General features: G+C 40.5%; 1 protein-coding gene across 4 annotated transcripts in view; it reads left to right on the forward strand.

Moving 5' to 3' along the window:
- The window catches only part of SNRK (SNF related kinase), a 68,543-nt gene that overhangs the window by 30,907 nt on the left and 12,180 nt on the right, over nucleotides 1-25,456 (forward strand). For all 4 annotated transcript variants that reach the window (XM_049861929.1, XM_049861927.1, XM_049861928.1 and 1 more), the window contains 2 exons: nucleotides 20,202-20,343; nucleotides 24,377-24,589. In XM_049861929.1, coding sequence (XP_049717886.1) covers nucleotides 20,202-20,343; nucleotides 24,377-24,589 — 355 coding nt within the window. The remainder of the gene's footprint in view (nucleotides 1-20,201; nucleotides 20,344-24,376; nucleotides 24,590-25,456) is intronic.

Genomic DNA, 25,456 nt, shown 5'->3' on the forward strand with positions numbered 1-25,456 from the left:
CTCCTTAGCGTACTCTTTCCTATATAATACTCTTTTAGAGAATGAGTGGACACCAAAAGAACATGCCGTGATTGTAGCATTATGTGTCTGTTAAAATATTTAAATATTTTCTCTGAAAATTGTAAAAGGATCACACTATACAGATAATAAACCTTAAGCTGTAATCCTTCTGTGATAGAGCTTTGAAATATTCCAAAAGGAGATAAACTAGTCAGATTTTTTTTGCTTTAGTGTGTATAAATCTACGATTAGAGTTTAAATCATGAATTGATAAATCCTTGCTTTTATTTCAGGTTTAGGTGCTCTCTCCAGAGAAGCTGTTAATGTAATGGCTTTGTAGTCCCTCCCAAGCTGCACTAAATCTGGGCATGTAGTTTCCTTCCCCATCCGAAAGCCTTCACTTATTAGAGCCAGATGTCTTAGTAACGTTTCAGTGTTTTCAGACTTGGACTTTCTCTTCCCAGGATCAGAATCTGGTTAACTTTTATATTACTTACTCTTACACTGAGGAGCCCCGGTGGCAAAGTGGTTAAGTGCTCAACTGCTAACAGAAAGTTTGGCAATTTGATTCCACCAGCTGTGCCGCAGGAGAAAGATGTGGCAATGTGTTTCTATAAAGATTTACAGCCTTGAAAACCCTGTGGGGTAGTTCTTCTCTGTCCTGTGGGGTTGCTGTGAGACGGAAGCAACTCAATGGCACACAGCAAAAGCAACAACTCTTATACTATTTACTGTTTGGACACATGGGCCTTAACAGCTTCCAGATTAGAAGTTTAGGTTTGCATGTCAATCTGTATGCCACTGGGCTTGGACCTACGTGGTGTTTGAGATTATTCCTTTCAAAAGGGCGATTTGTGCCTGTTCTGTGGGTAGCCAGGGAAGTTTGGTCTGCTTTAAAGTAGCACCTTGGTTAAGTTTTATTAAAGAAGTAGACGTAAGACCTGTCTGTGTAAGTGTGCCCCACGTGAACTGCGTTGCTGCTAGAGCTCAGGTGTAGTCGTGAGTGCAGCATTAAACTGTTGAGAACCGAAAAACGTACCGCATGTGTAGCACACACCTTCTGTAATTCAGCTGCCAAGTGCAATGTCATATTCTCTGAAAAATACCTTTTAAAAGGTATAGTGTCATCATTTCTTGCCACATAAAACCAAAAAAGTAAAAAACAAAAAAGAAAGGAAAAGAAAATCCTAAGCTTTTTGAAGTTTCACAATCTGGTGTGAACCCTCTGTAAATAAAGGCACTTTGGTTCAGTGTTCTGTATTCACAGGGTGCTGACTTTATTATGAAAATGTTGTGCAATTAAGTATTTGGAAAGCAGATTGCAGAGCTTCTGTACCTTGAGTAAAATCTTTTGGGTATCGTGAATGAACTATTAAAAAAAAAATGAACTATTACTGGATTTAATATATGTAATAAGGATTCTTGAGCATGAACTGTTTACGGGTGGCACACTCTCTAGCGACCATATAGGGGAGTTTTGCATGTTAACTTGGGTGTTGGTTTTTCAGTGTTTGAGAGGCCTGAAGGGTATGATAAGAACTAATTTATGAGTTTTTGATATGTGTTCCTTATTGCGTTTTCAGCAATGGCGTTTATTATTCTCACTGTGTTGTAAGGCTCAGATCAAATGAAATATATGTTGACACTATTTTGAAAAGTATAATTTACTGTGCTGTAACAGTGGTGTGATAGACTCTAAATTGGTGGCTCTGAACTCGACCATCCATCGGTGTCACCTGGGGGAGAGTTTTAAAAAAAATAACGTTGCTGGGCTCCACCCGCAGATTCTGAGCCACATGGTCGTGGGTGAGGCCTGCATTCGTACGCTCCTGTGGAATTCTGATGCCTGTCCAACCCTGTCACTGATTTACACCGATAGAACCAAAGGATTTTAGGCATGAGTGGAAAACCAGATGCCCAGCATTTTAATTTTAATCTTCTTCGAAGGGTTTGTGTTAGGAAAAAAAATGTTTAAACTTCTTTAGGTTCAAAAAGTGAATGAGAATGCTTCTTTTTTTTTTTTTTGCTTGCTTCTTTTTTTGATGTTGGTGATTTGATCCCCTCACCCCACCCCCAGTTTTTAATTGCACTCTGTGTTCATTTAGGAATTAAGTGGAAACCAAATTTCACATCCTTGGGAAATTTTTTCTAATACTGTGTCCTCAGAACCAGTGCCTGGAACTGGACACTTATGCACTGATCGCTTGTCCTTGCCTCCCCTCTCAGGAGCCCAGAGCCTGTCCTGCCTGCTTCCTTCTTGCTGCTGCCTCCCGAAGCCTTTTTTGATCAGGGTCTTCCCTCCCTGGCCTCCTGCAAATTAGAAAATGACCTCACTGCCTCACCCCAAGTTACTTTCTTTACCTAGAAGGTTCATAGTACCTTCGCAGTTTTCTAAGGACTGTTACTACCGTTAATTAAATTTTTTTTTAGCCTGTCCTTAGTGTACCTCTTATTTCCTTCCAGAATCCGTTGTGGAAATACAAAGGTGTGCACAGTTGAAAACTGTGGGTCTTATTTGAATAAAAGCTGGAAGTTACTATTCATCTACTTTTCAAAGTAGAGTTCAAGCTCTGAGTCTTTGGGAATTTCATCTGCGGAGACAGAAAAGGAGCTGACTGGCTAAGTGTGTATCTTAGAAAGCAGACAAGAGAAAGGAGAGGCCTCAGGACCACATTTCCTTTCTTGTCTTCCCTGCTGCCCCAATTTTCAGATACTGAGAGCTCCAGGTGAGAGGCCCTGGGCCCTCGGACAAGGGTAAGTCAGTAATTCCAGTGAGGAGCAGCTGTAAGGGAAAGGGGGATTCCTTGGGTCCACAGACAGAGATGGCAGCTTCAGGTAACCGACACTTATAAGGAAAACAATGTTTATACGATCCTTTTAAAAATTAACCCCGATCATGTCACTCCTCTGCTTAGAAGAACACTGATGACTTCCCGTCTCATTCAGAATCAACCAGAATCCTCATAGTAGCCTACAGGCTGTCAGGAGTGGCTTCCCCGTTTCGTCCTGACTTTTCCACTCCTTGCTTTTCTACTCACTCAGCTCAGCCATACTGCCAGGCCCAGTCCTGCCATGGGGCCCTTCCATCTCCCCCTGCCTGGGCCGCTCATACCCCAGGTACTCTCGCTCACATGCCACCCTCTTGGCGAGGTTTTCCTCTTCCGCTCTAAAGGTGTAGGTCCCTGGCGCTTCCTATTCTCTTTCTCCACTTCACTTCTCTGTTCTCTTACCTCCATTTGTCAAATGAGGGTAATACTACTTCCTGCCTTTATGATAGTTGAGAGGATTGAACGTAAGAGTACATGTGAAGTACTCAGCCTAACGCTAGATGCAAAACCAACCTTCAGTCAATCAGATGTGACTGTCCAGCACTTCCTCTTTGGAGAGATCACAGGAGGCCTTAGGTTTTTATGGTGCTGTGCCTGGGGGCCGACAGGGGCTGTAACAGTCGTGACCTCATTTTCCTTCCTGCCTCTTGCGCAGTGCGGGAGGAAGAGCATCTGAAGTGTTCTCGGCTCCTTTGGACATTTGTCCTCAGGGGCATTTCTGAAATGTTGGCTGTCGTGGGAAAATGGGGAGGGAGGGCAGGCCCATGACCTTTGCTCATGTGTTTTTCTCATACATGGTTTTAGTTGTGTTTAACCTTCAGGATGTTAGGTAATTTGTATTTAGGGAATAGGTTAATTTCTAAAGTAGGGATTTTTCTTTTTTAACATTAGATAAAAAATGAAAGGCCTAGTATTTATTTCATAACTGATTAGCTTCTTGGGACTTCAGAAGAACTTTCCAAACCTCCCCAAACAGTAACTATTTTAATACAAAACATGTATAAAAACAGACGAAAAAAACGCCAACTCACTGCTGCCGAGTCGATTCTGACTGATAGTGACCCTGTAGGACAGCGTAGAACTGTCCTGTAGTGTTTCCAAGCCTGTAAATCTCTATGGAAGCGAACTGCCATAATCTTTCTCCAGTGGTGCGGCTGGTGGGTTCAAACCACTGACTTTTTGGTTAGCAGCTGAGCTCTTTAATCACTGCACTACCAGGTCTCTAGAACACATATAGAATTTTAATTAAAAAAAAAAAAACAATATGCTTATATTCACATTAGGTGGTAGCATTGGAAACCTTCAGAAAGCTGAAAACATCAAATCTACTTGGGTATCTTTTAAAGTCTGTTTTGGTGGGGAGAAACAAATCTGTTGCAGAAAGACTAGTTGCAGAACAAGAAATCAGCAAAGAACAAACTTTTTAACACAATAAACTTGGAGTCCTGTTATTCACAGTACACATTGCTGGACAGACATGGAACTCAGAAGGTTTGAGTGAAGTGATCTTCAGTGTTTTAAGAACTACTGAAGAAGATGTTTGTCTGTTTACATGTGGCCACTGTGCTCGTGCTTGCTCTGAGATAGGCCTGGCAGGACCAGTTAGTGACAGGTCTCAGTGTCCGGGAAACCCTGCCCCGTCATGTCAGGAAGTTGCGTGTACAGCCCTCAGATTGTCATGACTCCAGGAGTGGCTGGTTGAGAAATGCTTTTACAGCCACTTTAGCCCACAGTATGGGATCCCCATACGTTAACATTGACTTAGGTAAAGAAAGGCGTACAACAGGACGCCACAGAGCTAAGAACCAAGTTCGTTAGCAGAGACTGTTCTGTTGCTTCATCGAAGCTGTGGTTCCAAATATGTGCCCTTTGTTGCTTTTTCATTTCTTGTTCCCACTTTTCTGTATAACCCTTTTTGTCCTTTGAAAGCATTGGTCTATCTTACCTGATTTTTATTAATGATTTATTAGCTTTATTAGGGATATATTAAAAATTACATTCAGCAAATATAAAACAGTGCCTAAGTTACTGTCTTTAAATTTTAATTTAGAATTATTTTAAACTCTGGGACCCAAGGAAAAAATTGTAGGGCCTCATTTGTGGCACTGTCTGGTGACTAGGAAAACAACCTTGTGGTCCAAGACCCTCTTCATAAGTACATCCAAGCCTTGGTGCCCAGGATGCTGCCAGGCACAGATAAGAATAATGGAGGGGCCTGTGGGTGGCTAAAAAAAGAGGGCAATGACATGGGAAAGACACGTGCCTTGATGGCTTTTCCTTTGGAATTGGACATCGAGTTGCCAAGCTGAGCTCACTCCCAGTGGCTTGGTTGTCCATCTTGCTGAATGGTAAGGTCTTCGAGAGAAGGGACCATATGTTCGTTTATATCTCACCTCTGTCCTGTCTTCAGTGCTTGGTAAATACGACAAGCTCTTAATGTTTGTTTAAATGGATCAACATTACACAGATGAATTAAAGAAATGAAAATTTACATTCATCTAAACTTTATAAAGTTTGATTGCGGTTGCTCTCTGTTGCCCTTTCTGATCATCTTGCTCATGTCATAACTCCTTTTCCTTCCTCTCTGTATGTATATTTAGTAACTCCTAGACTAATCCTTCCATTACAGGATCCAGTGAAAGCTGTGAACTCTTTTCAGAGAGATGCAAAGACAGAGGTCTATTTTGGTTCAATTTCAAAAGCATTTATGGACCACTGTGAAGCCCGTTTTTGTATTTGGCCTCGGAAGCTTATGGGACTGAGTAAAAAGTGGGCCCACAGCTGTCTGACAGAAAGGATGAGCAACAAGCAGTTTTAAGTACGCTTTATAGCATAAAACACTGGTGTCAAAGAGCACCTGTCTCTAACTTGTTGCTGTTTTATATGTTAGATCTCTCATTTTCCTTATTATCTTAGTCATCTAGTGCTGCTATAGCAGAAATACCACCAGTGGATGGCTTTAACAAAGAGAAACTTATCCTCTCACAGCCTAGGAGGCTAGAAGTCTAAATTCAGAGTGCTCCAGGAGAAGGCTTTCTCTCTCGTTGGCTCTGGGGGAAGGTCCTTGCCATCAGTCTTCCCCTGGCCTAGGAGTACAGGGATCCCGGGTCCAAAGGACGAACTCCCCTCCTGGTTCTTCATTCTTGGTGGCACGAGATCCCCGTCTAAAAGAGATTGACTCAAGCTACAGCCTAATCTTGTAGATTGAGTCCTGCCCCATTAACGTAAGTGCCTCTAATCCGCCTCATTAACATCACAGAGACAGGATTTACAACACATAGGAAAATCACATCAGATGACAAAATGGCGGACAATCACAATGCTGGGAATCATGGCCTAGCCAAGTTGACACACATTTATGGGGAACACGGTTCAGTCCATAACATTTACTGTGTCTTGAATTTCCCAGCTGTGACTTGAGTAGGTAGGTTGTGGGGAGTGTCAGAGGCTTGGTTACAGACCAGGCTGCTCACAAAGAAGCATCATCATTGGAGAAACAGCGTTCTTATTTTTTAAAATCAGGATAGGCTTGACTTACAGGTATTTGGTACATTTAATATGGCTTTTTTAAAGCCCATTTTGTATTGTTAACTGAACTTTTATATGTATCGAATCCTCACTGACATTTGGAGGTCCTATTACATTTTAAAAGGGATTTAACATGGGTTGGAAGTGTCAGTAGATGGCAAGGAAGCCCCTCGGGTGGTCATCATGTTCCAGGGCTTGGTTCTTAGTTTTATACTGAGTAGCAGTTCGTTTCCAGAGGACCAAAACTGTCATAATAGATTCTTAAGAGACTAATGTCTACACTAGAATACTACTTGATTAATATATGAAAAATAATTGGATTATCAGTCAACTGTGCAAACTTACATTCTTGTGTCAGAGTAGCTATTTTTTCCAAATTTCACCTATTTTTGGGGTTTTTAAAAAGACATTTAACAAGAGATCTTCTTTAGTTAAGAGTGTAATATAAGTTGACTGGGTTTAACCTTTTTTAGGAACATTTGTGATCCCCTGAAACTTGAAGTCAAACTTCATGGCTCTTTTTTGGATTCTGTCTTTGCTCTGAAAGGGCTCCTCCCCAGTTGGAATTTTAGTTTGTCTGGTCCTGTTGTTTCCAAGACTTGAAAAACATGATTTCTTCAAGTTACTTTGTTTCTAGTTGTTAGAGGGGGTAGTTAGCCTGCCGCAACCTCTTGTCTTCTTTCTGGAAGCAGAGAGTTCCCATAGGGTTTAGGTTCTACTTTTGTTCTCAACATCCATTTATAGGTGGGGCATCTTGCTGTCTGTCCTGTACAAAGGCAATTGTATTATCAAGTTATCAGTAAATAGCTTGATAAAAATGTCTAGTTTACTGTCTAGTGTCAACCAGTATAGAAATGAATTTATTAGTCAGTGGAAGTAGACTAGGTAGAGAATGGGAGTGTTCCCTGCTTTCCAACCTTTGACTGGTCCATCTGCTGTCAGACTAAGGGGTCAGTTTTTCATCTGGTAAGGCAGCTTTCCAAGATTGTTTATTTAAGATAAACTTTAGAACTTTAGGTTTCAGTTACTCTTATCAAATACAGAACTGCTCATTGATCATTTTCTTTAGGTTGGTTCTTGAGTTGTCCTGAACTTGGCAGAGCACCAGGAAGCAAGCAAATAAAGACTCCTGAGTGGCTGAAAGGGACTGTGCTGAGCCCATGTACAAAGCTCATGTATTTTGTTCATAGCCATCATTCACAGTTTCACTCAGATCCTTACTTAATTTTGCTTAAAACTATGGCAAGTTCAGTAAATCCATATTTCCAGCCTGCAGCAAATTGGTATGTAACATAGGGACCTCCTAGAGGTTTTGTTGTACATAGGATTGCTGTAAGTCAGAAATGACTCGACGGCATCTAACAACAACAACAGAGGCAGGCATGCTGATAACAACAGATGAGAAAGAAACATGAAATCATACTCAAACTCTAAAAACATGATGTGGGCTTCTGCTGCCTGGATTCCAGCCATTTAGCAGTGCTGTGGGCACTTCTAGATGTAGGGCGAGGTACCTGCTCCCTGTGGAAGCAACTCTAAAAGGGGAACCCTAGTTGGAAGATAAGATGGACTCATCTTTTCTTAACCAAGTGGTTGTTAACTTTGGGTGTGAGTGAATGAACAGAGATGAATCGTGGCAAGGCCCAGGACACAGTGCAGCAGTGCTGTCTCTCCTGGAGGTTCTCCCTTCATTGTTAACCTCAGAGGTCTCCCTACTGTTACATCTCAGCACCTAGCAGGGTGCCTGGCAAATAGTCATGTTGAATACCTGCTTTGTGGTCCTTTAGGGGCTCGTGCTCCCCCAGGGCTCCTCTGTATCTTAGCATGTTCTTCAGCAGGTGATTCTAAGTGACAGAGAAGAAAAAAAGTCTGTAATCATTTTGTCTTCCTCCAGAGGAATAATTATTTAATAATTAAGTATTTGAGGAAGAAGAAATGATAAGTTGCTACCCATGTCATATGTCAAAATAAGCAAAACAACCACTGGTGGCACAGTGGCTAAGAGCTCAGCCTGCTATCCAAAAGCCCAGCAGTTCGAATCCACCAGCCACTCCTTGAATACCCCATGCGGGTAGTTTTACTGTCTTATAGGGTTGCAATGAGTTGGAATCAACTTGACGGCAACGGGTTTGTTTTTTTGTTTTTAACATGAAGAATTAAGCTAAAAAAAAGAACCAAAAGGTGAATATTCATATGATTTTGGCCTTTCTAACAGGAATCATAAGGAAAAGTTTGGTAGATTTAATTAGTTATGGATGTGGTACACACATATTTTAAATAAAGTTATAATAGAAACAAACTGCTAAAATACTTGTAGTATAGAATGAATATTACTATTCTTAATGAGAAGAAGCCCTTAAAATTCAATAAGACAGACTCCCCACTAGAGAAATGAAAAGGTAATTCCTTAAAAAGCTATATAAATAGCCAGTAAAGAAGAAAAAAGTTTGACCTTAAAAGTAGAGTATTCAGGACTTAGAATAAAGCTACAGTAATCAAATCTATCTGGTATTGGCAATAGGGTGGACATATAGATCAACGGAATAGAATAGAACGCCTAAATAGGACATACAGGGATGGTTAATATTCAGCAAGGGTGCTGAAGCAAGTCAGTGGATAAAGGCCAGTCTTTTCAGTAATGGTGCTGAAACAAGTGGATATCCGTATGCCAAAAAAAGTGAATCTTGCTCAGAGTTAACAAAACATGTCACGTAGGCCTAAACGTAAAACGTAAAGCTTCTGGAAGAAAACACAGGAGATTTTTGTAACCTTGGCTTGTTGTTGTTAGGTGCTGTTGAGTTAGTCCTGACTCATGGCAACCCTGTGTATAACAGAACGGAACACTGCCTGATTCTGCATCATCGTCACAATCACGTCCATCTCGTTGAGGGTCTTCCTCTTTTTCGCTTGCCTTAGCAAAGATATTTTAGATACAACACTAAAAGCATGACCCATAAGAGACAAAATTGATAAAATTTATCAAAATTAGTAACTCGTATTTCTTGAAAGATACTATTAAGCCACAGAGTAGGAGAAAGTACTTAAAAATCATAGTTGATAAAAACTGTGTTCTCAGAATATATAAAACCAAAACCAAACCCAGTGCCGTCAAGTTGATTCTGACTTCTAGTGACCCTATAGGACAGAGTAGAACTGCCCTATAGAGTTTCCAAGGAGCGTGTGGCAGATTCGAACTGCCGACCCTTTGGTTAGCAGCCGTAGCACATAACCACTACGCCACCAGGGTTTCCCAGAATATATAAAGAACTCTCAAAACTCAATAATAATTGAAAAAGTGATCCCAGTTTAAAAATGAGCAAGATGTTTGAACAAACAGTTCACCAAAGAAGATATTCACATGGCAAATAAGAAGGTGAAAAGATGCTCAGCACCCTTTTTCATTATGGAAATGCAAATTAAAACTGCACCTATTAGAATGACTAAAATTAAAAAAACTGACAGTACCAAGACCCAACAAGTATGTGGAGCAACTGAAACTCTCCTACATTGCTGGTGGGAATGTAAAATGGTACAACCATTAGGTTCTTATTAAGCTAAACATCAGTTTACTAGATGACCCAGCAGTCCAACTAGGACACAAGAGAAATCAAAACTTATGTTTATATAAAAATGTGTATGCAAATGTTTATGGTGGCTTCATTCATAATTGCCCTGAACTGTGGACCATCAGTGCAATGGAGTATTCCTTGGCAAAGAAAGTGAATGAACTATTGGCGAATGCAACAACACGGTGGACCTCAAATGCGCTGTGAAAAAAGCCAGACTACAAAGGCTGCATACTATGTGATTCCATTTATAGATGAAACTGTAGGGAAATAAAGCAGACCTGTTGTTGCCAGGAGCTGGCCTAGGGGAAGGGGCTGACTACAAAGTGACCCAAGGGAACTTTTTTTTTGGTGGTTGGGGCGGGGGAGTTGATACAGCATTGATACAGCTATTCTGTATCTCAGTTGTGGTGGTGGTTACAAGAATATGAGTTTGTCAGAATGGGCAGAAACACACTAGAAATGGTGAATTTATTGTATGTAAATTGTACCTTAATAAAAGAAATTGGGGGGAGTTAACCAGATTAAAACCAATCTGATATATCTTTACCTATCTAGTAGGCAAGTATTAAAGATTGTCTGTGGCGTTGGTGAGTATGTGGAGCCTTCCCAGAGGTTGCTAATGGATAGAATCTTAGTGAAATTAAACTTGTATTACTTTCATAGTCTGAAAAGAGTGTTACTTTAAAATCAGGAAATCAATGTGGTTATGTTTGTGAGAATTTTCTAGCTATATTTTAATATTAAGGAATAATTTAAAGTTATAATTCTACCTGGAACCTTGTATATTTATTGAAGTCCCTTGAAAGATAAACTATGTTGTTGTTTTGTGGCTTTTTGTTTGTTTGTTTTCAGTGTAAGATAAGTTGTATCTGTTTTTTAAACCACATGCCCAGTTTAGGTGTTATGCATGGAGACCTGACAAACCAAACATTTAAAAAACTGGTATTTTGAATTTTGAATCTGATTATATTAAATTTTCCATTTTAAAATTTATTTCTCTTTATCCTCGGGAGAGGAGGTTAAAGTTTGATAAGCTTAAACATTGCTGGGAGTGTTTATGAAGGCTGTGAAAGGATATACCTCATTTGACTTTGTATCCCCAGTGCTCTTTATTGCATTAAACATTTTGTGCCTTTTGAAAGAGAACCCATTTAAGACTTAGCCAAGAGTTGGCATGTATGCAGGTAATTTTTATTACCTGATGTTTGAATGGCTTGTAATTTGTCTTAAGGAGCCCTGGTGGTGCAGTGGTTAAGTGCTTGGCTGCCAACTGAAAGGCTGGCAGTTTGAACTCACCCAGTGGCTCTGCGGGGGAAAGACCCAGCAGTCTGCTTCCGAAAAGAGTGCAGCCAAGAAAACCTTATGTGGAAGTTCATCTCTGTCACATGGGGTCACTGTGAGTCGGAATTGCTCCGATGGCATCTTAACAATAACAACATATTGGTCTTATGTTAGCATTACGTACTTCAACCTTACGCAGGAGGCTCAGTGCTTTTAAAATTAAATTAATGAAACCTCAGAACGTTCCACTAGCTATGCTATGCACTAAAGCATCGAGTTAGTACAGACTTCACCTTTATAAAATGTTAGACATACAGTGTTCTAGTCTGGTTGCCCTTGACTCTGGCCAGACAAACAAAATTAGACATTTTTGGATTTGATACCAAGTCTAAACATTTCTGCTTCCTAGTTCAAAGTTAGGCTTGTGAAATCCCTTTGTATTTGTTATAACCCTGTGGGAAATTTGAAAAATGAAATCACTGCTTAAAACTAAATTTGAAGTCGCTGTGTATCCATGGTAAAGGAGCTCTCCAATAGGTCCAACCTTTGAAGAGTATCTTCGTTGAAAGTCGTAAATAGGAGAGTGTGTGCTTATGCACATTGCCATGGGTGATGGTCTCTTGGGTCTACCAATATTTCTAATATAAACATTTTAGACTTTGTGACTACTAGTATAAGAAAATTGGGCAAAAGCTAGAGATTTTCCCCTTAAGCTTGTGAAAGGATGTACTTAGGGTTTACAAGGTAGCCTTATAAAAATAATTTTGGAAAGGTATGAATTTGAACTAAGTTTTTTGTCACCAGGGTATTTAGAAATACTTCAGGGGCTGTTCTGGCTGGGTGGAAATTTTGAGACAGCCAGAGCCTTCAGACTGACTTCATCTGGGAATGTTCCCTTGGTGGGTGATTGTGTGGTGGCTCTGGCTCTAGTGTGACCTTTGCCTCGAGAATTCTCCGGTCCAGCCTGAAGCAGAAAGAGAGAACTAGCAGACTATACTGCCAGCAGCACTACCCTGACCCCTTCCCCAGTTTTGGAGACCAAGATGCACTCCCTGGACACCGTCATATTGAGATACCACCAGGAATAAAAAAGTTTGTCAGTTACTGAGATTTATCCAGAGACTCTCTGTGCCCCATAACCCTGCCTTTTGTTTTTCTTTTTCCTTTCATCCCTTTTTGTAAGACTATTACAGGTTTTTATGAAACAGCAAATCTAATATCAGTTTTCTTAACATTGAAGCAAATTATTTGTGGTAAAAGTTAAAATAATTCTTACTGTTGCTGAATTCAGGCAAGGGACCTTGCAGAGCACCCCGGGTCCCCAGACCACAGGAGGGGAGTCACTGTCCTCGGCGAGTAGAAGGCATGTCTAGGCCTTTAGAGTTACCTTTACATTCCGTTAAAGAGGTTTATGCTTATTTAGTTTAAGTATAGATCGTAATATTCTGTTAAGCACAGCAGATTGTTACTTTTTTATAAAAGTAATAAACGATGCTTTTGTAAAATACTTCAAATAATACAGGAATATATTAAATAAAAAAGCATAAAGCCCACTTTGCTTTCCCCTCCTAGCTCCATTCCTGTGATGTTGTTGTGTCCCGTTGACTTGACTCCAAATCATAGTGACCTTATATAAGAGAGTAGAACTGTCCTATAGGGTTTTCTTGGCTGTAATCTTTAGGGGAGCAGATTGGCAGGTCTTTTTTTCTGTGGAGCAGCTGATGGTTCAAACAGCTCACCTTCTGGTTAGCAGCTGAGCACTTAACCGTTGTGCCACCAGGACTTCTTTACCCAGAGTTAACGGTTGTTATCAGTCCTTGCAGGCTCTGAAGTGATACATGTAGCACTGTTTGTCCACACACCCACTTAGACATTACCAGATAGGCAGTGGTGTTCACATCCTACAGAAGAGAGAACGAAGAGTCATAGAAACTGAGTCACTTGATGAAGATCACACAGCGAATTAATGGTAGAATTTGAACTCGGGACTTTGGAACTTTAGCCAGGCAGGCTGTATTCATTAGATCATGCTGAAAGAAATCAGCCAACTCGAGATTTTAGCTTGGCTTATCTTTCCCTCTTCATTTGTAAAATTCACTTCCTGACATGTAGGGAAACTGGGTTTGTAGAGTGATTTGTGAAGGAATGCTGAGTCAGAAAGGTGTCTGCTGCTTGTCTGTCTGGTATTTGTGTGAACATGTTCTACTCTGTCCTGTAGGGTCGCTATGAGTCAGAATCGACTCGACGGCAGTGGGTGCAATCCTACAGCGTGTGGTTGATAACCCTTTGACTTCTTGAACTTTTTCTTGTTTTCTTTTGACTTGAAAAAAACAAGTTTGCAAAAGGCCTTAAACAGCTAACTAAAACAAACTGCAGCTTGTCATTGCTCTCCCCTCCGCCCCCCCCCCCCCCCCACACACACCCTGCTTGGAGCACTTCTAGTCTTCTTTCCCTAATCTTGTGTTTGAAGGACACGAATAACCACTGTGCTGCCCTGTGCTCTAAAGCCTCTGCCGCAGCCCCCTCTGTGAGCGCCCCACCCGGAGAGTTCGCAGAATAACTCCTTTGTCTGAAGTTACAGTGGAGGTGGTGGTGGTTCAGTGGTAGAGGTCTCTCCTTCCGTGCGCGACACACGGGCTCGATTGCTAGCTGTGACGCCCGGCCAGTGCACCTCGTGCGCGGCCACCACCTGTCTATCAGGGGAGGCTTGCAGGTCGCTACGATGCTGACCAGGTTTCAGCGGAGCTTCCAGACTAAGACAGGCTAGGAAGAGAGGCCTGGTGATCTACCTTTGAAAATCAGCCAGCGGAAACCTAATGGATCACAGTGGTCCGGTCTGCAACCAATCATGGGGACGGTGCGGGACTGAGTCCCGGTGTGCGTGAGGCTGCCATGAGTTGGGGGCCAACTTGATTGGCAGCTGGCAATAATGATTTTAGTTACAGGTTCACTCCATTCAACAAACTACTGTTGAGCAGGCACTAGCTGGGTGCAGGGGACATATGTGTTCAAGGAGGTACAGGTAGCGGATGAAAACAGGAGGAAATCTGTCATCACAACCCATTGTGATGATTCTAAAATCACCGCTGGCCCAGGTCACCAGCTTGGAGGGTGATGAAGGTTGGGGAAGATGAAGGTCAGCAATGGGGAGCTTTTGAGGATTTTAAGCAGATGATAGAATTTGCAGGAGCTCCCTGACCTGGAAGTCAGAGCACCTGAATCGTGGGGAGCCTGGAAGTTTTGATTGGGTGGGTAGAGGCGCCGTTGACCAGGCTAGAGCACAGACAGGGACGAAGCAGTTTGGGGAGAAGATGGGAGGCTAAATCTGGGCTGCATTGATTTTTGAAGCCCCAAGGGGCATTCCAGTGAATTCAGGCCTAGTATTTAAGAGAGGGAGATTTTTTAAAGTAAGTAGGGAAGAAATCGTTCCCTGTTAAACAGTAAGGCCTTGCTTCTAACGAGCGCATCGATAGCATGAACATGTCCAAACTGTTCATTCCTTTTCTGCCTCCCTCTTAACTGTCAGTTCAAATGACCTGAGAGTTTTCTGCTTTCAGAACAGTGTCTACTAGTCTTGCTCCTTAGAACCAACTACTGGTCTGGCTTGGAGCGAGGAAGAATCTTTAGTAATCAAGAATTGTAGATAACTTTAAAGCGGATGATTAGTCCTTACTGTGTAAACAGGAATTCAGACCATGGGTGCTTAGGTTTCTGAATATTGTACAAGGAAACACAGGTTCTAGGTTTTATTTTGAAGCTCCTGGGATCTAAACACTTCTGGAACAGTACTTGGTAGTCTAAGAAAGTGTTGCTTGCACATTAGTATTGGGTCAAATGTCAGTTGCTGGTGACCACAGTTGGAACTGAGAAGTGATTGCATAAAGTCTGGCAGCTGTAAGTAGTGTCATAAAAGGTGTTGGTCCCTACTCTGTCTGTAGTGGTTTTAGAACATTCTGGTCCCGTTGCATCTTTCATGACTCATGGCCATCTTGGTAAAAGAGAACCGGGGAAAATAGAGGTTTCTACCTAAAACCTTTCTTCTGGTCTTCCCATTTTTATTACTTTCCAATTCTTATTCTTTCTTTTGCTGTCTAGATAAATCATTTCAGACGTGATTATTTAGAAAACCTCTCCCCCCCTCGGCATTTGCTTTTCCTTGGATTAATGTTTAGCATATTCTTTTATTCTGTTTTCATTTTGATCTTTTCATAGCCTGCCTGAAATGAACTTTGTCATATAAACTCCACCCCAATCCTAGAAATAGCACAATTCAGTTATGGTAGATTGATTTAGTGAGTATTAGCAGATGAAACTTCAGTCTTCAAGCTTCTGATCTTATTCCCAGCTAGTCAGGGAGACTGCTGGCTCCATCCTTTATACTGTACTTCCTTATCTTTCTACCTCTTCTCACAGCTGCACAACTTAGAAGTTGTTTTTTTCACCAAGCAAATTCCATTTATGAAGTGATATTTCTTTTTCCATTTTTATTAACCAAGGACGCACAGCTGGGTCTGGAGTAAAAGCATATGCATCAGATGGTATCATTAGCATTGAATTTGATTATTCAGGTGGTCGATGCCAACCTGTGTACCTTTTAAGTGTGATTGAACAATTCCAGGACCGTTTGTAAAAAAATGAAAATAACTCAAGTCCCCATTCTCTGAATTACAGTCTTCGTGAATCCCTTGCAGTTCTGTGATCTCAGGTGGAAACTGTGATCCTCTTTGAGAGTCTGTAGTTTTATTAGCAAGTTGTTTTTTTTTTAATGGAAAAAGAATAAGAAATAGCTACTGAAGTGAATTTTTATTAAGACTATTACCACCTCTCTCCAGCTGCCATTTGTGGGAGAATGTAATAGATAATTCTTCTGGATGGCATTGTTACTCCTGTAATTCCTGTGTCCAGTCGTGGGGACCCAAGCTCCTGGATCATCATCTTTTTCCCCTGAGTAAGAACTTTCCTGTTCCTCCCCCTTCCATCACCTAGTTTCTCTTCTCCCTCTTGGCTCTGTGCCTCTTGAGCTTACCTGCTCTCTGTTTCTGTTGCCCCCTGCCTGTTTCTCACAGTGAATTGGGAACCTGTTAAGGACAAGGGCTTCTCGTTTATCTTGTTTACTGTGCCTGGAGCTGTGCCTGGGTCAGATGAACAGGGGCAAGGCAGCAGCAGTCGCCTTTGAAAGTGTTCTCTGTGCTGGGCTCTGTGCTGAATGCTGTCTTAATCCTTTTAATGCCCACAGCAGTTTTAAGAGGAGGTAGGTTACTGTTAGCATTCTCACTTTAAAGATGAGGAATACTTTTTGAAATAATTTGGTTAAAGTCACACCATTTGTGTTCGCTTAGTGACCAGCTTTTATCTCTTCCCTTTGGCCCTTCGAATGGAAAAGTGAAACCATTCAAAGATAAAAAGTAGAGTAAAAAGAGAAATTAAAATGCCTAGAGAATAAATAAGTGGGATAAATGACCCGTTGAACAATCACTGTCTTGGTGAGAAGGTCATTTGGTCTTTCTATCAATTTGCCCCCTTAGTTCTTATTCTTAGTTCTTTGCTGTTTTTCTCTGGCTTGAATGCCTTAAATTATGTCATTAACTTCGCACACTACTTGGCATATGATTGGATTTCGAAGTTTCTCAACTTTTAAGCATTTTCATATTCCAGAAACTATTTCAGGCCTAACTGGAAACAGTGGACACAGAGTACTTGTTTGTATTGCGTTCTCTGTTCTGTTTTTACTCTTCTAACCACACATCACTGCTCACAAGCAGAGAGTGTTAGTTTGTTTCAGGCAAATGATCCTGAAAAGAACATTTTCAAATAATTGGGCTTCCTTGTTGTTATCAAAGTTAATATTTAACAGAAAAAAAGTTTTCTTTAGCCAAATGAGAATTTTGGGTAATTATTTTTGAGATATATGTATATGTTATTCACATTTTAAAAACATAAGCTTTGTATAGTTGCACTGCTATATGTAATCTCTAGTTTAGCGCAGTTGCTCTGTGCTGTTGTGTCAATTCTGACTCACAGTGACCTGTAGGGCAGCAGAGAACTGCCCCACAGGGTGTCCTAGGCTGTGTATGTGAGCAGATTGCCAGGTCTTCTCTCCTGTGGAGCTCCCGGTAAGTTTAAACTGGCAACCTTTGGGTTAGCAGCCGAACACTTAATCATTGTGCTGCTAGGGCTTCTTAGGTTAGTGTAAAGGTTAAAAAAAAAACAAACAAAAACAAAACAGATTATCCATGTTTATAGTATGAAATGTTAGAAGAAATAATGTAGCTAAACTCATTTTATAAAATACTTTATATAGAACTTAAGTGGAAGGATATGGATTTATCATATCAAATCCATATGCATTAGTGGTTAGGTGTGATTAGAGAAGTAGCATTAGACATGGGCAGTATTTGAACATCAGAAGAAGGAAGAGTTTTTATTTTAATTACCCTAATTTTTATGTTTATGCACTTTTATTATGTCATTTCAAATTCCCCCTTTTTTGAGTTGGAGGGAGATAGTCAAGTATATATTATAAACAAAAACTGTATTTCCCCCCGTTTGTATAATAGACATCAGTAGAAACGTGGGATTTATTTTACAGTTAATTTCTAGAACATAAATGTCTTGTAAAATGAGGGACACATAGAGGGTAATTGCAATTGCTGGAGTCCCTGAGTGATGTGAATGGTTAATGTGTTAGGCTGCTAACTGAAAGGTTGGAGGTTTGAGTCCACCCAGAGGCACCTCGGAAAAAAAGCCTGGTGATATACTTCCAGAAAAGCAGCCATTGAAAGCCTTATGGAGCACAGTTCTACTCGGACACCCATGGGGTCACCACGAGTCAAGTCTACTCAGTGGCAACTGGTTTTAATTGCACTTGCCACTTGTTCACAGTGGCAGCTTAGGAGTTGGGGCAAGTGATCAGAATTAGTAGGCTTAAGTTGTACAAAGAGGGTTTAAGTTAAATGTCAACTATATAAATTTCCTTTAAAAATTTTGGCAAGGTACTAAGATGGGCGCTGTAAATTCTTCTTACTGGGTATTTAAAGAACAGATGTGCCCAGCTGCCACTACTCAGGATTGTTTGGCATTGAAAAGGGATGGCTCTCTGGATTCCAAGATCAAGGCAGTGAAATGAGGGTCAGTGAGCAGAGTGAACTCCTGAGCCAGCTCGCTGTCCTTTGGCGGTGGGTCAGGTAATGCACGCATCCAGCAAGCAGTGCCAGGCAGACCTCTTGGGGACACTGCAGAGTCAAAGGCTTGAACGGAACAATCCTTAACCCAAACCAAAAACCCATTGCTGTTGAGTCAGTTCCAACCATAGCGACCCTATAGGACAGAGTAGAACTGCCCATAGGGTTTCCAGGGAACAGCTGTTAGAATTGAACTGCCTTCCTTTAGGTTAGTAGCTGAGCTCTTAATCACTTTTTAACCAGGGCACTGTCAAATGATCCTTAGGTTCTTTTATATAAACTTTTTAATTTTAGTAGGTATTCCCAACTGTTTCCCTAATTTTCACTGGCGCATCCTTAGTAAAATTTATCGTACAGATAAGAAATCACAGTGCATGTAACTGGCATTTCTGCTTTCATTGAACTCTTTGTTTGGTTCAGACCAAGGAAAAGCTATGTCATTAAGTTTTAATTCTCTTGGAACATAACATGGAACTTACATTATTTTGGTTTTAAGCTTAAATGGAAACAGCAGTTGAGTGTGTCCTGCTGACAGATGTACATGTCATGTGGCCACGTGGCCTGCCCCTCCCTTCTCTTCTGAGTGTAGTCTGTAAGCGTTTTGGGGTCTAGAAAGCTTTTTGAATTGATCTCCTGTATCTAGTTTATACTATCGCGTCTGTACTTTAGTTTCTGGAATGAGTGAATTTGTGATTTCTTCCTAAATAGATAGATTCTTTCTTCATTTGAAAAAAGCATCATTTTTGCATCTGATTGATGGGTTTGTTTCTTATTTAGTGGCAAGGAGTAGGAGGTTGTGTATATTTTGGGAGTTAGTAGAAGATCAGCAAAAAAGAGGAAGACCCTTAATGAGGGTGGATTGACACAGTGGCTGCAACCATGGGCTCAAATATAGTAATAATTGTGAGGATGGCGCAGGACTGGGTAGCATTTCGTTCTGTTGTACATAGGGTTGCCATGAGTGCGAACCAACTCGACAGCACCTAACAACAGGAGGGTCCTCAGGTGTCAACCAGTCCAGCCTTACAATCGGTACAGGAGTGTTGTGTGCAGAATATTAGACAGATGGTTGTCCAGCCCTTGCTGGAATACTTTTAGTGATGGGAAACTTACTATCTTTATAGACAGTTGGTTCCGGTGCTTCAGTGGATCTACTGGGGAGCTCCTCCTTTTTTAAGCCACAGGGTGCCTCTTGGTTACTAACACCTTCGCTCTTCGTTCTGTCCTCTGAAGTATTAGATAAGCAGTCTTTTCTCATAACAGGCGTATTTTTCTCTTCTCTGAGCGTTAATTTTCTTATCTATAAAAATGATCTGAGTTATATAACCTGATTAGCTCACTAGGATTGAGGGGGATAACTGAGATAATTGCGACCTTAGGCAAAATACTTTCCAGTCTCAGAATAATATCTTAATTTTATCTCTGGTGGTGCGTATTGTAATGGGGAAAACAGCAGTGCGTTGTCCATTGGCTTGGAAGCTTTGATAGGTGATTTCCAGTTGAGGTTCTTGCTGTTAAGGAATGAACAAATGAACTCATCTCTTTATTAACCATTTATTGACCATTCACTACGTGCCACTATGTGTCTGGTACTTCCTCAGGCCTTAAGTGAATATGAGTAACAGTGAACAAGACAGATAGATTTTTTGTCCTGTTGGGGGTTAAGTTTTCTTTCCTAGATGTTTACTTTGAGGGATAAATGCTTTTGATTAGTCAAAATAAAATAATAAACATCATTAGTCTGCTTTTACTCCCCTTGGTGTTTTTAGTTTTCTAAGTGGTCCGCTATTTAACAGTATGTCTTTACTTTGTAGATATATGGAGTCTGGGAGTGATCCTTTTCATGTTGGTGTGTGGGCAGCCACCCTTTCAAGAAGCCAATGACAGTGAAACATTGACAATGATCATGGATTGCAAATACACAGTACCATCCCACGTGTCTAAAGAGTGTAAAGAGTAAGTAAAAAACAAAGTATGTGGAGACCTTAAGCACTCATACTAAAGCCAGACATTTTATTTCATTATCAGCCAAGAAAATCTGAGGCGATTTTAATATCCAAGCTTGCATCTGAATTCATTTTAATTTTTGAATTTAAGATTCGACTGTTGTTGAGTATTTTGGGGTGATAACCCCAGGATATGATTTGAAATTCAGTATCAGAGCACAGAATGAATTCATCTGTTTCTTAAATCACTCCGTTTCAAGAGACGAAGTCATGTGCTTCATCAGCGCCTACTTCACGTGAAGTGAGGACATTACCATGGGAACTGCCTTTCTCCACATCAGCAGAAAAGCAAGACCACCTGGAATTATTTTAAGTTCCAGAGAAGAGTTAAGGCATTTTCTTCCCTGAACTAGACTGTCAACACACCATTTTAGGATTTACAGAGCATGTGTCATGGTTTTATTCGCTTCCCTCCCCCTCAGTTGACTAAAGAACCCTGTTTTGGCTTATGTGACTATGGGAAACCAACAACTAAGTGTTTACTCAAGTCGATCATTTGGAATTTAGTGTCCTTCATAGTACTTTGATAGTATGTTATATATGTAGCAAGAAATACAACAATGGATTAGAAGAATGTTGGAAGTTCAGTATTTGATTGATGTATTATGAGTGGCATTTTTTAATGAGCTCAGCTGAGATTATAGCCACTACTTAAGGATTTTGCTGTATTAACAGAGTTTTGAGTTTCAGATCAGGATATTAAAGATCTATTTCTCCCAATTTCTGATAGCTGGGGGAATCTTTCCTCCAAATGGAGCCCCATCTTAGGCCATGTGGTAGATGGTTAAGAACTTCGGTAGTCAGATTGTCTGGATTCAAATACTGGCTTCTTCATTATTAATGATGTAAAAGTGGTAGAACCTACCTTATAGGGTTATTGTGAAAATTAAATGACTTAATACACGTAAAGCTCTTAGCTCAGTCCTTTTGCACATAGGAAGCACTCAATATGAATATCAGTGATGATGATGGCGATTTTTATGCCGTTAATATTATTATTCTTTACCTCAGGAAACAGGGCTACTGTCTGTGCGTATAGATTGTGTGCATGTTAGATATTTGTAATCCAAGGAGTATCTCCACAGATACCAAAAAAACTGAAACAGATTGACTTATTTTTATTTTGACATATATCATTCAAAAGAATATGTAAAAATATATATATACATAATAAAATGAGCACCTTACGTACTTATCATCCAGCTAAAGAAATAAGAAGAATTACCATCATCTTAGAAGCTTTCTTGGTGCCTCTTCGGAGGGATTAGCTTTAATAATTACAGTACCGTTCAGTTTTTCTATTTTTTCCCATGCCAGCTTTGCTGAATTACATTGTTTAAGGAACCTACCCATTTCATCAAAATTTTCAAATTTATTGGCCTCGAGTATTTATAACATCCTCTTACTATCTTTTTAAGGTCCATGGGATCTGTGGGAATGTTGCTCTTTTTCATTCCAATAATGACAGCTTGTGCCTTTGCCTTTTTTTTGGTCTTGATTAGTGTTGCCAAAAGTTTGTTAATTTCATTAAGCTTGGTGGTGTAGTGGTTAGGAACTATGGCTGCTTACCAAAAGGTCGGCAATTCCAATTTACCAGGTGCTCCTTGGAAACCCTATGGGGCAACTCTACTCTGTCCTGTAGGGTTGCTGTAAGTTGGAATCAACTCGACGACAGTGGGTTTTTGGTTTTTTTTTTTTCCAAAGAACTACCTTTTGCCTTATTGACCTCTTTTCCCTCAGCTAGCTGGGAAGTTATTATTATTCTATATTATTTTAGTGATCTTCTTGTCTATTTTAACATACACATACATATTTTATACTTAATTTAACAAACTCTGTGGTTACTGTGTAACTTTATCCTCTTCCTAAATAACCTGTCATCTTTACAAAGCTTTCATTACCAGTCAGTATTTTAGTAATTTTTTTACTCCACAAATTAGACAGTTTTATTATTTCATACAGTCAAAAATTGTTTAGATTTTCCCAGATACTTGCCAAGAATTATCTTTATCCACACTTCTTGCATATCAGACCTTCCAATTGGGATCCCATTCTTCTGCAAATAACATCATTTAGAATTTCTTTAGGTGAGCATCTTTTGGTGATAACTCCCAGTTTTTATTTGAAAATGACTTTATTTTACATATGGTCTTGAAAGTTTCATTGGGTATTGAATTCTAGGTTGACAATTATTTTGTCTCAGCTCATTGAAAATACTGCTCCACTATCTGCTGATAGCCGTTGTTGCTGTTGAGAGTCAGCTGTTTGTCTTACTGTCGTGCCTGTGTAGGTGATGTCTTTTCTCTTGGGCTGCTTTAAGAGCTTCTATTTATTGTGCTCAGGATATGTTAGGTCAAGATTTGTGTTCCTCAGTGAATTTGGAAAATTCCCAGCCATTGTCTTTTCAAAGAAAGCTTCTTCCTATTTTCCATTCCTTCTTGGAACTCTGGTCAGTTGTATGTTAGATGTTTTCACTCTGCTCTTGTTTTTTAACCTCTCATATTTTCTATGTCTTAGTCTACTCATGCAGGGTATTTCCTTGGTTCTTTCAGTTCATTAATTCTGTGTTGTTTAATTTGTCATTGTTTTTTTTCTTTTTAATCACAATTATTATTTTCACTTTAGAAAACCTATTTAGTCCTCCCCCCCGCCCCCTCCACCAACACTACATAGTAATTTAGTATAGCGTTTTGTTCCTCGGTCATATTTTTGGGTTTCTCCTTCATGTCTTAAACATAATCAACAAGGTTATATTCTATGTCTGAAAATTTCAGTATCTGAAGGCTTTGCATTCTAATTCTGCTGTCATATGTTTTTATGTTTTAATTCTTGCTAATGGTGCCTTGTTTCCTTTGTGTTTTTTGAATGTGAGGTTGTATTCCTTATAATATTATTTGAGAAATTCTTTGAGGTCTGGTTTTCAGTTATAGTCCTACAAAAAAAATTGTGTTTACTTTTCTACAAGTTGCCTAGGAGCACTGTCAGCCTGTAAGCACTTTAAATTAACTTCTTTACTGTGTGAGCGACACAGATATCATTAATTTGGACCAAAAACTTACGTGAAGACCGTTCCCTCTTGGCTTCTTCTGAGCAGTGGATTAAGTTCTCCTTTGTCATTCACCCTCACACTGCAGCTAAGATCCCAGCTCTTTCGAGGACTCCAGTTGAACTCCCACCTTCAGTAGACTCTACACGTCATATTCTGTTACGTTCACCCAATGTCACTTGCAAAACTGAAGCAGAAACCATCAGGCCAGCTTTGTTGATCATTTCCCAGGGTTCCTGCTTTTGTCCATTTTTAGCTGCTGAGTATTTCTTTTTTTTTTTTTGCCAACATAACAATGTCTTTAAATAAAATATGTTTCTAAAAATATATAACATTTTAGTTGTCTTTATTAGAAGGGTCATTCATTCCTCGAACAGAATTTGGCCTATGTGGTCTATTCTGTATGTCATTGCTAATCATTGTGTCTGGTTCTGGAATGTCACTAAGCCAGCAATTAATTCAAAGACAGATGTTAATTTGATATTAGAGTTAATTATAGGAAACTACCATAGTTTTATGCAGATAACACGCACCTTCTGCATTTGTTAGCTGGCCCTATCCTCCTCCCATGAGGTATTTATGTAAGCATGCTATGCTCATTTTTTTTTTTTACAACAATATGTGGAAGAGGATTGGCATGGTGAGGGTGCCTCGTGGCGGGAGGGCACAGCAGGCAAACAAATGCAGAAGGCACGTGTTATTTCCTTAAAAATATAGTATGTTTGTCTGCTAAGCTTATCAGTATATCTAGAGATTGTGATTTTTATTTTACGAATCTGATGGCACTAAATTTTCATTATTTCTATCTGCCCCCATACCTAATTAGTAAACCTAATTAAATTGATGGTGTAAGTGTAGGAAATAATTAATAAAATAATTCACTGTTACTAATGCTGCCAACAGCCTGCTTTAACAATGGGCTTCCTTTCCTTCCTAGCCTGATCACACGGATGCTACAGAGAGATCCCAAGCGCAGGGCCTCTCTAGAAGAGATTGAGAACCATCCTTGGCTCCAGGGAGTGGACCCTTCACCGGCCACAAAGTATAACATCCCCCTCGTGTCATACAAAAACCTCTCGGAAGAGGAGCACAACAGCATCATTCAGCGCATGGTGCTTGGGGACATAGCGGATCGCGATGCCATCGTAGAGTACGTCAACACTCCTCAGTACAGGGGTCACGGGTTTAGGGTCTTAGAGTGGCCTCTTTACTTGTCAGGGCCTTTGTACACTGTGCAGTGGGTAGAGGTCCCAATTTGGCAGGAGTTATGTCTTATTTCTCTCTAAAGCTCCTGGCCCAGTGCCTGGCATGGAGGTAGGTTTTCTTGTACCAGTGGACAAGTGAGCCGTGGCTGGGTGGTGTCAGGGAATGCCATGGCCTTTCTCCATTCCTGTAGGGCTAGATTGGGATACCCTGTTCTCTATCCCAGTACACGCCTTGTCTGTAGTGGTGTCCTCCTCATTGCTGTCTTCTGCCGGTTCCTGTGGGGAAAATGGGGCAGTAGCGCACGGGCTTAGAGTTCTCTAAATCAGGGTTGGCAGATGGGGCCAATCTCATGGTTTTGTAAGTAAAGTTATTGGACTACAGTTATGCCCCTTCGTTTCTGTGTTGTCCAGGGCTGCATTGCGCTGTGGCGGCACGAAGCCTCATATAGTTGCTGTCAGGTCCTATAAAGCCCCTGCTGCCACAGTCTGGAACCCACAAGTTACACAAGTTAGTAATTATATCCTAAACACCCAGGCCAGGTTTTAATGATCTAAGGACTTTGAAATCAAGGATAATAGAGCATAAAGATGCGGTTGCTTTGTTTTAATGTTGATTAATTTCTGTAAGAGGTCCTATCTATGAAAAAGATGAAAGATTTCTATAAGTGAAAAAATCAAAGTTCTTTAACATGTTGAATGAAAAAGTGTGATGGAAAGAGGGTGGACTCTGGGCAGCAAAAGAGGGGCTCCCCTTGGGAGGGTTTCTCTGGCCTAGCTGGGTGGCCTGACTCAGTTCCTGACCCCCGGGGGTG

Source organism: Elephas maximus, chromosome 20 (genome assembly GCF_024166365.1).
Source record: "Elephas maximus indicus isolate mEleMax1 chromosome 20, mEleMax1 primary haplotype, whole genome shotgun sequence".
Classification (NCBI taxonomy): domain Eukaryota; kingdom Metazoa; phylum Chordata; class Mammalia; order Proboscidea; family Elephantidae; genus Elephas; species Elephas maximus.